We start from the raw sequence: 14656 nt of genomic DNA, 5'->3' as shown, positions 1-14656 counted from the left end.
CTAATACAGGGCATTAAGGTAGCACCATCTCATTGCCGACCTTTACAGAAAAAAGCAACGCATTTGAGTTTCTAGAAATGGTCGAAAACACGTGTTGCTGCCGAATAAGGCCATGTTGTCAAACTAGGTATGAAAAACGAGTGAACTTTACGGAGTAGACAGTTCGGAGGTTCTTAAGACTCCACACGTTTCGCATTTCAGTATATCTCTGACCTCTCTTTTTTTTTTTTTTGGGGGGGGGGGGGAGCAGATGTTGCAGTTTAATAAGGAACGCCCCCTTAATCATTGCTTATAAATGTGACTATAATTGTCCAGTCATACTATTCACCAGTGCCATGTGCTAGCAGCGTAATGATGGAACACACAGCAGAACAAACGACACAGAAAAAAACATACACACAACCAAGGATGATGCAGCCGTGACAACTGAATTATTTACACCCGCTTACATTCTTCTTTCTTCACTTCATCAACCAGCAGCAAATTTCGTCTCTTTATTCTCCTGCATTTCTGTGTCGTAGTCTCTTCCACTGTGTTTTCCACCATGTACGACCAACTAGCTTAACCACCCGCTGTATTATAGCAGCATAACGTTGAATTTGGTGAAGCCTGATACACGGTTTTGTGCGAGGTTACTACTACTATGATTGTTGGACAGCCTCTTCAAGCTATTTATTCCCCCACAGGCGCACCTGGGAGATCATCGACCATGTCCGTAGCGTCGTCCAGGCTCGCCGATGCTCTCAGAAGGCTGCCTCTGCAACTGGCTTCAGCAGCGGCCGGAGGGTAGACATCCTGCAGCTCCTCTTGGATGCACAGGTATAGCTCGCCAGTTCTCGCTTTCAGCTCCGAAGAGCCACCTCCAGCTTACAGCGAGTCGCTGCTGTCGAGCGAATCCTATCACTGTAGCGCCGACGAGCATAACAGTAGGACACCTGTGCAAAAATTACTGCTATTAAGAATCAGTCTATGGAGAGTGAGAGTGACCCTATAAATTGGGACAATTTGAGACTAGCGTGACACTGGAGAGCATGTGCAGAACGCGAACAGCCTTTTAATCGTGGGCAGGTAATAAAAATGTGGCAAACTTTCCTGGCGCCGTAACGCATGGTAGGGTCGGGCAACATGGCTTCGTCTGCCGCTGTGGGTGCCGCGCCTAACCACTGATCTGTTGCGGCTTGTGCATCGTGCCTAGCATCGCGTTCGCGGCAAGTGACCGGTAGTGAAGTTTCGTGTTAGTGCTAGATGACCCACGCGTGCGTCTGAGCCAAGAAATAAAATTGTCTTGTGCCTTAGTCGTGATTGGCCCATCCAATCGCGACGCCATTTCCCACGTGTCCTGTAACGGGCAATAGCTGTCTTGACCTTCACTTCACCACATATAATGGGGAAGTATTTCTTCGCACTGAAAACCCAACCAAAGATGCTGTCACTTCTACATGCCGAGCTAGGGCGAAAAAGGAAACCTCGAAGCAGATTCGAGCCCCAGAAATTTCTTGGGGAAAGCGAGAACGGAATGTTGTAGGTATACATCGGAGTCAATTGCCGCACGTGTTAAGCGTGTTGAACAGCCAGCGAACATGGCTGTGCAATGTACGTCGTCGTCTCCGTCAGCATCAATCACCGCAAAAATGCTTTCGCTCTTCCTACTCAGTTTAAATACGTTAAAATGCTACTCTTTCTTTGCCTCAAGAGGCGGGCACAAATAAAATTATGCACCATGCAATAAAGGCTGCACTGCATTTTGAGAGTTTCTAAGCTCAGCTGCTACTGGTTGTTTAGTTGCAATGGAGATTCAACATCATATGGCGCTGCCTTTCCTAACAGGTTTGTTTTGCTGATTCAGAACCAAGGCTTACACTGTACTGAAAACGTTTAAAAATACGTGTTTTATTTTTCGCAGTTTTCTTAACGTTGCCCTGAATGAATATGCAGGCCAGTATGCATTGGAATGGTTCCTCTATTATAACCTGCTTGATTATAACAAAGAGAAATCGTAGAAGGATATCCTACGTCACTAATCTCTATTCAGTTGGTATCCGCGCCATTCGCTATTTCCTCTTTGGCGGTAACTGCATGCGTATCTATGACATTTTGAGGCGTTCAATTTCGCGCCCTCATACTCTTATCCGAGTGCCTCCTATATACAATTGATTAAAAATACGAGTAAAAAGTACGTGATAGCACTGCTGTTTAATCTGCTTTTTCGCTAGTTTCCTTCTGGCGCCCTTTCTTTATACCTATTAGCAGCAGCACAAAGTGTACGGTAACAGCCTTCACTCATAGCCAAGGACTAACACGGGGTCCAGTGAGAAAATATATAATGCTCAGGCAATATAAATCCGCATCTAAGCCATGTCTTAAGTGAAAACGCTTAGAAAAAAAAACCAAACACTTGCAAACGCGGGAATAAGAATAACGGAAAAGAAAGAAACACAAGAGCGACAGGTAAACATATAAACTGTAACAAATAACTCGATCAGGAGCGCAAAGAGGTTACGTTACAACGACTCTGTGGTAAAGTCATCAAAATGCGCTTTAGGCAACCTGAGGGATTGAAGTAAACAAAAAATTTAGTACAGTGAGACAAATCTAGTGATGTTAAAAAATTCATTTTTTGCTCAGCCAGCCAAGAAGCAAAGCTAATCTAGCTGCAGAACTGAACATAGGGGGACTATGTTTAGTTCTGAAGCTAGATTAGCTTGCTTCTTGGCTGGCGTAGCCTGCGACATGTCCGCAACAGTAAGCGTAAGACCTTGCCCTGTGAGATGTAGATTGAGAAGTGAGCATTTGCGGTCAAAAGAGTGATCCGTAGCACGGGAAATACTATACGCCATGTTTTCCAAACTTCAGCGACTCTATCATTTTGTGGTACAGAACGACGAAACGCGTCAGTTTTACAGATGATTACGGTATTATCGGTGCGTGGTGCCCGCGACAGCGTCTTGCTGAATGCATATCAGCAGAACTGTTCTTGGAAAAGGCAACCTTTGCCCATGCCAAGTGTCTTCATTCCATAACCACAGCGAGAAGCACCAGAAGCAGTAGGAGGTGTGGAAGCATCGTTATGGTGAACGCAGCGATTTACTCTGGTGGCCAAGGCCCGCCATAAATCATGGCAAGGGAAAAACTAGAGTAGAGTTTTTACTGTCACAACAGAAATTCTGTGCTATTTTTGACAGTAAACTTGTTGTGAGAACAATACATTTCTTTAGTAACATCAAAATTTTCTGCAGTTACAACAAAAAAGTACTGCAGAACAACAGACTACAGAACTGCAGGAAAGTACTACAGAACTACAGACAATTCTGACTTTTGCAACGAAACTACATAATACTTGTATTTTGTACACAGTTCTGCAGTTTTTTGTGACTGCGAGCTGGTTCTGAACTAAACAGGTCAACCAATGAAATAATCGAATGCTTTTACCTGCATGCACTGGACATAAGCTTATTTCGTTTAGTGCTTTCCTCATTATAAAACCAGAGGAATCGTTTACTATGTCTAAGAAAAGGCTGCCCTGGGGAGAAAGTAATCTGGTCTTCTCCCCTCCCTCTTTCTGTGTATCTGCCGGGGATAGAACGAAGGCCGTGAGGAAAGCCCGGAGCCGCATTCAAGCGTGTGTGCACCCATCGACGACGAGACGCTGCTGGCTAACAGCTTACTCTTCCTGCTCGCTGGCTTCGAGACCACGGCTAGCACGCTGTCGTTCATCCTGCACCTTATGGCACAGCATCCTCTGGAGCAGGAAAAGGTAACACCACTCAAAGGGGCTATCACATTAGAACGCTAGACGTATTTATAATTCTAGCTAAAATTAACTCAACGGGACTTGGCCAGCCTAACGTTTTCAAGAAGAGGAAAAAGCTACCTTTTTAAACCTTTCCTAGTAAATTATATGACTCACATTTCCCTATTCCGGAGACTCAAAAACTGAGAAACAAGAACACGCGAGAGTTCCACAGCATCAATATTTCCCCACCTTGTCACCTGTAGATACGCAGCAGGCCTTGAAATGTGAGCTTTCTCTCAATGGCTGTTTTGGTTAGAATGATACGCATTTTTCTCTCTACTTTGCCTTGGTTCCAGGCAGAGTTCCAACCAATTATTGGCACCTAAAAGCTACTCCCGTGGCCATCAGGTCTTATTCATTGCATAGCGAAGTCATCATCATCAGCCTGATTATACTCAATACAGGGCGAAGGCCTCTCTCATATTCCTCCAATTAACTCTGTCCTGTGCTAGTTGCATACACCGATTCCTGTGAACTTCTTAACCTCATCCGCCACCTAACGTTTTGCCGCCACTACTACGTTTTCCTTCCCTTGGAATAAGCCACCATCGGTATAGTCCTCTCTTCGCACTACATGCGCTGCCCATATCCACTTCTTTTTTAACTAGAATGTAAATAACTCAAATTATTTCCCTGACCCATTCTGCGCATTTCCTGTCCCTTAACGTTACACCTACCATTTGCATATCATAGCCCTCTCCGTTGTCCCTTTTAGTTAGCCTCCACGTTTCAGCCCCGTAGGTGAGCGCAGGTAAGGTTCAGCTGTTATATGCTTTTCTCTTGAGCAATAGTTTTAAGCTGCTAGTCATAATCTTCCGAGTATTTGCCAAATGCACTCCATCCCTATCTTACTCTTTTAGTTATTGCGGATCTGCCCTGTCCTAAGCAGGCATATTCGCCTACCACTTCCAGCACTTAGCTGTTTGCTTTAAACGGTTGTTCCTTTCCTAGGCTTAGCCTTCTGTATACTAATTTTTGAGCCTACCCCTCTGTTTTTCCCATCTAAATCAATCATCGTTTACAACTCATCCCCTGAGTTACTAAGAAGGCAATGTCGTCTGCGAATCGCAGATTACCAGGATATTCTTGATCAAACCTGATCCCTAACTGCTCTATTTCCATGTATCTGAATATTTTCGTTAAGCAAGCTGTGAATAGCACTGGCGAGATCTGACTCCTTTTTAACTGCAATTTTGTTACTTTCTTCTGAAGAACTATGGTTTCTGCGCAGCCACTATAGGTATATTCTAGTATTTTTAGATATTTTTCGTCTACAGCCTGATTTCGCAATGCGTGCATGGCTGATAAGGTTTCGACTCATTTAAATGCTTTCTCGTAAATAATTAATGCTATGTGTAGGGTATGGTTATGTTCCAGCAATTTTCTATCGCTTGGCTTATAGTATGAATACGATCGATGCCCATGGTACGCTTTTATAATACCCGCTTAATCCGTTGGTTGGTTGCAGTCTGGGGTAGCCCTGATCCTATTAGCGATTATCTTGGTAAATGCCTTGTGCGTAGGGACTAGTCAGCTGATTGGTCTGTAATTTTTCAAGTACTTAGCATCCCTTTTGTCATGGATTAGGATAAAGTTGGCGTTCTTCCAGGCTTCCAGAACCGTCGATGTCATGGGGCACAGCCTATAGGGTCTTCAATTAAATTAACCAAGTTTTCAAAATTAAACCAGAGAAAGTGTTTGTTGTGCTTCATGCTTTGTACTAGAAAGCTTGGTGTGACGTTGGCCGGAAATCGCAGCTACATCTGGGCGATGTCGCAAAAGCCCATAAATATAGGCATAGATAAAGATCTCAATTCCTTAGCCTTAGTACAGAGCACCGCGGCTGAGTCGTAGCACTGAATGCTGCCTTCCAATATGATCCATGCAACTGATAGAAAATGACAGTTTTACTGGCAGGAAAGCTTTACAATTAAACTTAAAACACGGGCAGAGGCGTACTACCTATCTGTGCTGTATTTCAAAAGCAGTTTGGAGCATTACAAAATGTAAGGACGATTGGGGCCAGTTAGGATGGCGTAAACTGTATGACAGTGTTATTGCAGTTCGGGGCCGCTGCCAGTGGAGCCATGAGAGAGCAACCACGTTGTGCGCGCCGTGCTGAATGTGTTTGATCATTTTCTGTTATAACTGATACAGCTCATTCACCCTAAAAGCGATCAGCGTCGTAGTTGTTATCAGCATAGCATGTCGTGAATAATCGGGGATTGCATAAAAAACGGTAAAAAGCCCGCACTGCATATACACCCTTCTCCCTGTCCTTCCACGCGCCCAGCAGCAGCTCCTCCGACAGAAGACTCCAGTCCAAATGTTTCAAGGAAGCGGATAGCACTTTACGTTCACGCTCATACTCTGGGCACACCGATAATATATGGTCCCCAGTCTCAGGGATGCCACAAGTTGAGCATTCCGGTGAGTCCGCTTGTCCAACTAAATTCAACTAGCGGCGCGTGAAAGCCACGCCTAAACGAAGTTTATGTAGCAAGCATGAATGGTGGCGCGGGATTTCACAAGAAGCATAAAACGACAGTGTTTGATAGGGTCTTCTTAAACAGATGGGACTTGACTCGAGCTTGTAAGGAAAGTTGCCGTGCCTTTATTGTCATCCCTTGACAATATGTTCATATGGCTTCTCCTGCATCATCTCCCATCATGATTCTCTTTCCTCTCCCCTTCCCCAGCGCAAAGTAGTAGGCCAGATTTTAACCATTCCGGCCAACCTCTCTGCCTTTCCTATAATATATATATATATATATATATATATATATATATATATATATATATATATATCGGGGGTTGTGGGAAAAAACAGTATAGTGGCAGTTTGTGGTTTTGTTGGCTGATGATTGATTGCTGTTTGATAGGCAATAAATAGTTGATAAAATTATTGCATTTAATAATGAATTAAAAATGAAATAGAAAAAAAATGAGAAAACGTGTTTTCAGAGGCGCCAAATTCTCAGAATGAGAAAAAAATCCTTGATGATGCCAACTGAAAATCTAAAATATTTGGTGGGCAAAGAAATTGAAATACCTAAAAAAATTAAAAATAGGGAAAAGAGGGCTTCAAAAGTATCAAACTGCTCTGCATGAAAAACCAATGCTAGCTGAGGCTAAAAATGAATTGTAGAGTGTGTAATTCATCAATCAAATAATTGAAGACTCAAATGTGTTGAAACGCTCAGAATCAAAAGGGAATGCTTGAGGATGATAATTAAGAAACGTTAGCGTGTTAATGATCAATTTTATTTGAAGTAATGAAAAATATAGAATAGGAAAATCAGTTCGGAGATGTCAAATGGTTTGAATTAAAACCTAATTCTTGATTATGGCAGCTGAGAAAATTTAGTGTGTTTAATTGATCAAATCATAATTAAATAATTGAACGAAGAAACATTTTAAAAAGAAGGGTGCGAAGATGTCATAATGCTCAGAATGGAATAACAATGTTTGCCGATGGTGAGTATCGTTCTATAAAAAATAACAAACTGAATCTAAAAAAAAAACAAAACAATATCCCTATATGTTAAACGCTATTTAGTCGTACCTTAATGGCGGAGTCCATCGTCGTTGCATCGAACGCAAGAAGCACGTTCTGTTGAACGCACTCTGGGACACATGCAATAAGCGGCATCCGAGTGTACCGGGGACGCCATCTCAAGGCACGCTCTAAGAGAAAATAAATTGCGAAATAATTGCGAAATTTTTTATTGCATAAAAAAAAAATAAAAAACGTCCGTGAGAGCACTTGCTGTTGTGCCATACCTTTACTGGCGGAGCTTGAATGTACACCTAATTTTTTATTTTTTTTTTACTGCTACAAACAGCTTGCGAAACACATTAGATCATTCTTCTGAGGAACATTATTTAATGAGTTGGCGTTGGCATACAAAACTGAGATTTTCGATATCAAGAATACTTTATTCGTATGCATGAAAGAATCACTGTTAGGTGCGAAATTCCGCGAGGAAAATCTCGCTGTATGCTGGTGTGTATCGAATTCCGGGATAGGTTTAACACTACTTAACAACTCTCCGACCCTGGCGCAATAACTTGATGCAACATTTTGAATTTTTTTTTTCAAGATGCTTTAATTAGGGGCCTGTTTTAATTTCGGAGACAGCTTTGCACTTTGTGTTATTATTCTTTATTGGGAAGCTCTTTCTGTAATAGATTCTCTAAGCAATTAGCTAGCCTGTTGCAGTATGTTGATCGTGTCGTATATTCTGACATGAAATCGGTGGTATGACTATCTTGTAATTTCTTCATTTTTCTGCCCCCGCATGTACGAATAAATTATTGTAAGACCCTGACGAGAAACACGCGGAAGGGCTAAAATGGCATTAATAACAGCGAAAATATTTCGGTTATCGCCTGGCTTACGCTTCTGCAAGGCAAACTTTGTTAAAGCGGCGTACATAAAGCATAAAGACGCAGAAAACAACACCGACAGAAGGGCTCCTATCGGTGTTGTTCTTCTCTGTGTCTTTGTGTTCTATGTGCGCCGTTTCAACATGGAACATTGCCAATTGGCCCAGCTGCCTACTTTACTGAAGCCAAACCTTCGATGATTACAAGATGTTGCAGTTGCTTATCTTACTTAGGATTTTGAGCAGTGATACAGACACATTAAGAAGCTGCAAGGAACGCATTAACAGCCCTGGCAAATCAAATCTACATATGTTAAGCCCTTACTAGTCAATACAGCAATGTTTACCATCCCCTACACAAGTCATTCAAACTAATTGCAGCTCTGAAGCGTGCTCTTGCCGTTTCTTCGGAAAGGCCGGTCACATCGCTACCCGCGTAACTATTTTTTTTTCTACCTTTACTGAGCGTTGGGTTTCGAAAAATACACATAGAATGCTTCTGTAATTAAAGGCCCACTGTCCACCCTCCGGTCGAAAATATTTTCTTCCCCGGTGACTGTGAGACTTCGCCCCTGGAACGCAAGGCCGCAAAATGTTTTTGAAAAGAGTAACTAATAACGCAGTTACAGCCACCGCAATCACCCGGTTCTATCCTGCCTCTCTCCTTCCGTTCCCTCGCAAAGGTTTTTCACTCTCCTGCCCGAGGTCGTCTAGCCTCCGCAATACAAATTCCCCTTCCTCCTCCGCGTTTGGCGGGAGGTGGGGCGTGGCTCTCCGCGAGCGCGAAAAAAAAAAAAAAACGGTCGAGGGAGCGCGCGCCGCTGGATTCAACCTGGCCGTGGCGAGGGAAAAGCGCGCTGCGAGCGGTAGACACCCATCCTTCTCCCGTCAGTCAGCGAGACGGACCAATGGACGTCGTTCCCGGTACGTACGTCATTATCGGGGTCCGTCGGGCCAGCGCAGGAAGCGGTGAAGCTGGCTTCTCAAAGGAGAGCATGAGGGAGCTTTCAATTGTATTTTCGATGCTTTGCGGCGCGCGTGTCGCTGTAGAATTTTGCACAGACTATCTCCGGTACCTGATCGAAACACTGGGCTCCTTTTCTTAAAAGGGCCTTCCCTGGACAGTGGCCCTTTAAAGCACGTGAACGGCTGCGCATGAGGGTTGTTTAACCGATCTTTTTTATGCATGCATAATTTACAGACGTTCGTTATTCCATTTTGCTGAACCCTAAGATCAGCACATTTGCTGTTTTCGTTCATGTGAAAGGCTGCACTATGCAAGAATAAATACACAAAAACTTTAGAGCACTTGAAAAGTTTATCCTCCGAACAAACGCTGGCTATGGCTAAGTCTTGCTTAAAGGGTTGTAGAGGTCCGACTGCAAGCCAGTTGATAGCCGCGCCAGCTCGAGATACTAGTGACAGTGTCTCGAAGAGACAATAAAGCAATAATATGTCCTGCTTACATCCAGGTGGAAGCTATTGTGATGAATTGTAATTTCGGTCACAGATTATTGTACTTACCATTGCGAGGTAGCGATAAACCTGGGAATCACTCTCTGAGCAGGGTGCATGTTCTGGCAGAGGAGAAAGGGAAGAATGGGTCGATGAATCTCTTTCGAAAATGCACACAACACTCTCTGAAGGAAAATTTGATCGAAGAATCTTTCATTTTTATCTTTTTTTTATCTGCTTAAGACGCGGAGAGTGAAAGCCATACTTTCCCTATAACATTGCCAATTGGTACAGTCCTGAACAAAGTCATAAGGAGGAAAGCTGGCCCAGGCCGTTATTTCACTTTTGCTATTTTTCTATAAGATACGTTAGTATGCTTATGCTTCATGATTTTTTGTTGTCCCTTTCTTTCCAGACTTACCAGGAGCTGATCGAAAGGTACCCGGCAGACGAGGACCTCGATTACGGACAGCTACAAGAGCTCGAAAGTCTTGACAGGTTCATCAAAGAAGCCCTTCGCCTCTACCCTCCTGTGATTCTCTTGGTGTCACGCCACTGCCGCGTCAACACCACCATTCACGGACAGTTCATCCCGGCTGGCTGCGAGGTGCTTGCACCGGTCTGGCACCTACATCACGACCCTCAACTGTGGCCCGATCCGTTCCATTTCAGTCCGGACCGATTTGCTCACGAAGCGTCGAAAGACATTCATCCGGGGTCGTACATGCCGTTTGGTATAGGGCCAAAATCTTGCATTGGCAACCGGTTCGCCTTGCTGGAACTAAAGGCTGCACTGTGCAAGCTACTCAGGAGGTACGAACTGCTGCCGTGCTCACGAGTAGAAGATCCCATGGAACTTATCGTCCAGACGGTACTGATTAGCCCCAAGACACCGATAAAAATCATGCTGCGACGCAGGGTAACCTAGCTCCAAATGCCTCGTCGTAAATATTATCGGAGCAGTTTGTGGCATGTCCTGCAATAGAGCCTCTGGTGGTCTGGAAGAATGCAGAGCTTTTTAATCTCCCCAGTTGTGAAACGTTTAATGTGCATTAAGTAACGGCGGTCCGCTGTGGCCAAAATTACTGTTCTTAAGAACTACGCTGACGACCGCGGTCACTAATGTAAACTGCGTCCGAGCTACAACGTGACAAAACCTAAGTCACAACAAATGCACGAGCAACTGTCATCGAAATGAGTGCAGCAGGTGGAGTATCAAACAATTGTAAACAAACCAGTGCGTAGAAGAAATTGATAATTAAAAAAAGTAAATAACAAATAAAATATGAATAATTCAAAATACTTTTATGAGACAATGACAAAAACAGGCGATAGGTTTTTTAGCCGCTGCTCGAAGCTGCCAGAATCCTTAAGCAATTTGAAAGTTGTCCATAGGTATAGTCACGTTTTGGAGGAGAAATTTGAAACTACCTCTACTGCCGCATCGATCTGCTGTGTTTAAGCCTGTGGAGCTACAAAATTGTAATCCTGCACTAAAGGAAGGCCGGCATGTCTCGATAGAATTAATGGCTCCCTTCAGCGTGTTTTCAGAGCCAGTCGCTATTGTTTGTCCGTATTACTCCGCTAAGCCCCAAATAAGGCAAAACCACGCACATACCTCCCTCCCCCCCCCCCCCCCGCGCGTCCTCCTCTACCTCAGTCCATTCAACCTGTCTACGTTCACTAGTCAGTAGCGTGCGCGACTGGGCACCAAATGTAGTGGTTTGGTATCATGACTAAACTATGGATACCTTTCTATACCTAAAATCAATTCTTTTGCAAAGTTCAATTTCTTTCGAAATACGCCGGCTTTTCATTTGCAAAAATTATATTTAGGCGTATGTCAGTTTCACTGCAGTCCGTGACGTGACGCATGATGGCTTTTCGACACAAGGACACTTTGATGTCTGAAGCTTTTCATGACGGCAAGCGGTTGTCTTATAAACAGTATGTCATGTCACTGCTTGTCCAGAGGCCCAGAGCAGAGAAATGCTCACACGGTTACTGACACCATAGAATTTGGATTCCTTCTTGCCACTTGTGCTTATAGCGAGCCAGTCGGCGAGCCTTTAAGTGGTTATTTGTTTTTTCTCGCTCCTGAATTACATCACATCTACTTCAGGTGCGAATTTGAGCATTAGAAAGACACGAAGTTTGTATGTCCCAGTCGGAAAGAACTACAGACAATGTTCTGATGTTACGACAGAATTTCTGTGCGGTTTTTGTAGGGAAACCTGTTGTTACAACAGAATATTCTGTAGTAACATCAGAACTTTCTGTAGTTACAACAGAAAAGTGCTACAGAACTACACACAACGGAAATGGACTACAGAAAAACTACAAAACTACACAAAAGCACTACAAACCTACAGAAAAATCTGATGGTTACGTCGGAACTACAGGATATTTTGTCGTATTTTTGACACATTTCTGTAGTTTTTTTCGACTTTGTGCTGTGCACGTGATGAAACATTTTGCGTGTAGTGACAAGTAACAGATTTGTTTTTGTTTTTTTGTTATTCACGCGCACATTTCATCTGGCCGCCATATACTCCTGCGAATAGCCAGTCGAAAAAAACTACAGAGCCGTGTCAAAAATACGACAAAACCCAGTCGAAAAAACTACAGAACTGTGTCAAAAATACGACAAAAAGTCCTGTAGTTCTGTCGTAACCCTCAGACTTTTCTGTAGTTCTGTAGTTTTTCTGTAGTATATTTCTGTTGTCTGTAGTTCTGTAGCACTTTTCTGTTGTAACTACAGAAATTTCTGATGTTACGACAGAATTTTCTGTTGTCACAACAGGTTTCCCGTCAAAAACCGCACAGAAATTCTGTCGTAACATCAGAAACTTCTCTGTAGTTTCTTTCGACTGGAAATATTCTGTAGTTTTGAAATGGAATACAAGCGCACAAGAACACGCACACAAGAGAGGAAACACACCGGACATGCGCTAACTTCATCTCAGAAGTTTTGTTAAAATATTCCGTAGTTCTGTCGTAAACGTCAGATTTTTCTGTAGTTCTGTAGTACTTTTCTGTAGTATATTTCTGTTGTCTGTTGTTCTGTACCACTTTTCTGGCGTTACTGCAGAACGTTCTGTTGTCGCAACAGGTTTCCCGTCAAAAACCGCGCAGAAATTCTGTCGTAACAACAACAAATTTTCTGTAGTTTTTTTCTGACAGGGATTGGCCGTATATGTACCGTCTTTGTCAAAAGTAACCAGGCTGCAGGATTTGCTTCTCAGCCATGTGGTAGCGAATTCATAACACTTCCGAAGCTCTATATCCCTGCAGTGTAAAGGCGAGCACCCTTCCTCACTCGTTTACTATAGTTGTGATCATATGGGAATCTTTATTGGCTTTATAATACACGTGAGAAGGAAAACATGCAGCCTGGTTACTTTCGGCAAAGACGGTACGTACAGTTGTAAGCAAAAGCGATGTACAGCACGTAGCCTGTCGCGGTGCTCAGATAAAGTGCATCGAAACTTCATCTAGCGACAGCGACAGGAATATCGAGATCGACACATGCATGTAGATAAAATTGAGCACCAATATAATGATCTCTTACTTGGTGAACTTAATTTGAGGACAACCCAGAGGGCTATGGAACGAAAAATAGTAGGGGTAACATTAAGAGATAGAAAGCGCGCAGAATGGGTCAGAGAAATACCTGAAGTTACCGACATTCTAGTGGAAATTAAGAAGAATAAATGGGCATGGGCAGGACATGTAGTGCGAAGAGAGGATAACCGATGGTCGCTGAGGGTAACAAACTGGATTCCAAGGGAATTAGGAAAGCGTAGCAGGGGGCGGCAGAAAGTTGGGTGCGCGGATGAGTTTAAGAAGTTCGCAGGGGTCAAGTGGATGCAGCTGGCACAGAACCGGGTTAAGTGGAGAAATATAGAAGAGGCCTTCGCCCTGCAGTGGGTATAATCAGGCTAATGATGATGATGATGATCTCGATCTCAGATAGCTGTTGCTATGTGGCATTGCAATGCAGTTTTTCCTAGTTCTCCCGAGCTTCGCCATCGGCTGAGTGTTGTTTCCTGCTGTACACTTTGTGGCCCCACGTTCCCGAAGATATGTATGTGCTGTTTTTGTTTATGCCTACCCTGCGTGCTAAATGAATACAGTGGGCGTCGGTGGTATTGGTGTGATATTGGCACACTCAGTGTGGTTTCTAAATGATGTAGTTCACCTTATGAAGTGCCACCTAATCAACACTGTTTCAAAGGGGAAAATTGGGTCTCTCTGGTTGCATGAATTCATACCGTCTATTGCACAAGTGTCCAGCTCACCACTCGAAGGACGCATCATTATAATTGTCAAAGGAGCCACGCTGACGCCCATTTATCCTGCGAAGGCGTACAAACTGTTCTTTGTTGAATGGAAATCATTACGCTGTTCTGCGAACGCAGACGCTGTTAGCGAATTTGGAACACCGAGAATGAGTCACTAAGGATTTTTTTCTTAGGTTGTATGCACCTTTCTCAAGCATCGTGCTGAGCATTCACATACCCTAGCCGCCCATTATTAGCAAAACGTACGAGCACTCTGTATGTCGGTCCACGAATGGCCTTTATTCAAGAAACCACACAGGAATCTTCGGAGCGACATAGTAGGCGGCGTGCCGGCATCCGTTGAATCCACGCGCTGATAAGCGCGAATGGTCTCCCTTCTACGTACGTGAACGCTGAACTCGCTGTCTAGTCATCCAGCGTCCTTTAAGGGGGCGTGAAACCTATAAAACGTTGCCATTATGGTTTTGGGGGGTTTAACGTCCCAAAGCGACTCAGGGTATGAGAGACGCCGTAGTGGAGGACTTCGGAAATTTAGACCACCTGGAGTTCTTTAACGTGGACTGACATCGCACAGTACACGGGCGCTTTGCTTTTCGCCTCCATCGAAAAGCGGCCGCCGAGGCCGGGATTCGATCCCGCATCTTTGTATAAAACGTTGCGCTAAGATTACAATAAGCGGCCGCCGAGGCCGGGATTCGATCCCGCATCTTTATATA

The 14656-nt window shown here is 43.8% G+C and overlaps 1 protein-coding gene across 1 annotated transcript in view; it reads left to right on the top strand.

Moving 5' to 3' along the window:
* LOC146188861 (cytochrome P450 3A29-like) overlaps positions 1 to 11436 on the top strand; it is a 43632-nt gene extending 32196 nt beyond the window's left edge. Inside the window, exons 6-8 of the mRNA XM_084603185.1 lie at positions 687 to 819; positions 3581 to 3754; positions 10052 to 11436. Of these exons, the coding sequence (XP_084459311.1) occupies positions 687 to 819; positions 3581 to 3754; positions 10052 to 10564 (820 nt within the window). The 3' untranslated portion in view covers positions 10565 to 11436. The remainder of the gene's footprint in view (positions 1 to 686; positions 820 to 3580; positions 3755 to 10051) is intronic.
* The last annotated feature ends 3220 nt before the right edge of the window (positions 11437 to 14656 follow it).

Source organism: Amblyomma maculatum, chromosome 5 (assembly GCF_055883805.1).
Source record: "Amblyomma maculatum isolate TAMU_Amacu chromosome 5, ASM5588380v1, whole genome shotgun sequence".
In the NCBI taxonomy this organism is placed as follows: Eukaryota; Metazoa; Arthropoda; class Arachnida; order Ixodida; family Ixodidae; genus Amblyomma; species Amblyomma maculatum.
Note: the sequence above shows the minus strand (reverse complement) of the source record. Positions and strands in the feature narration are given on the sequence as shown.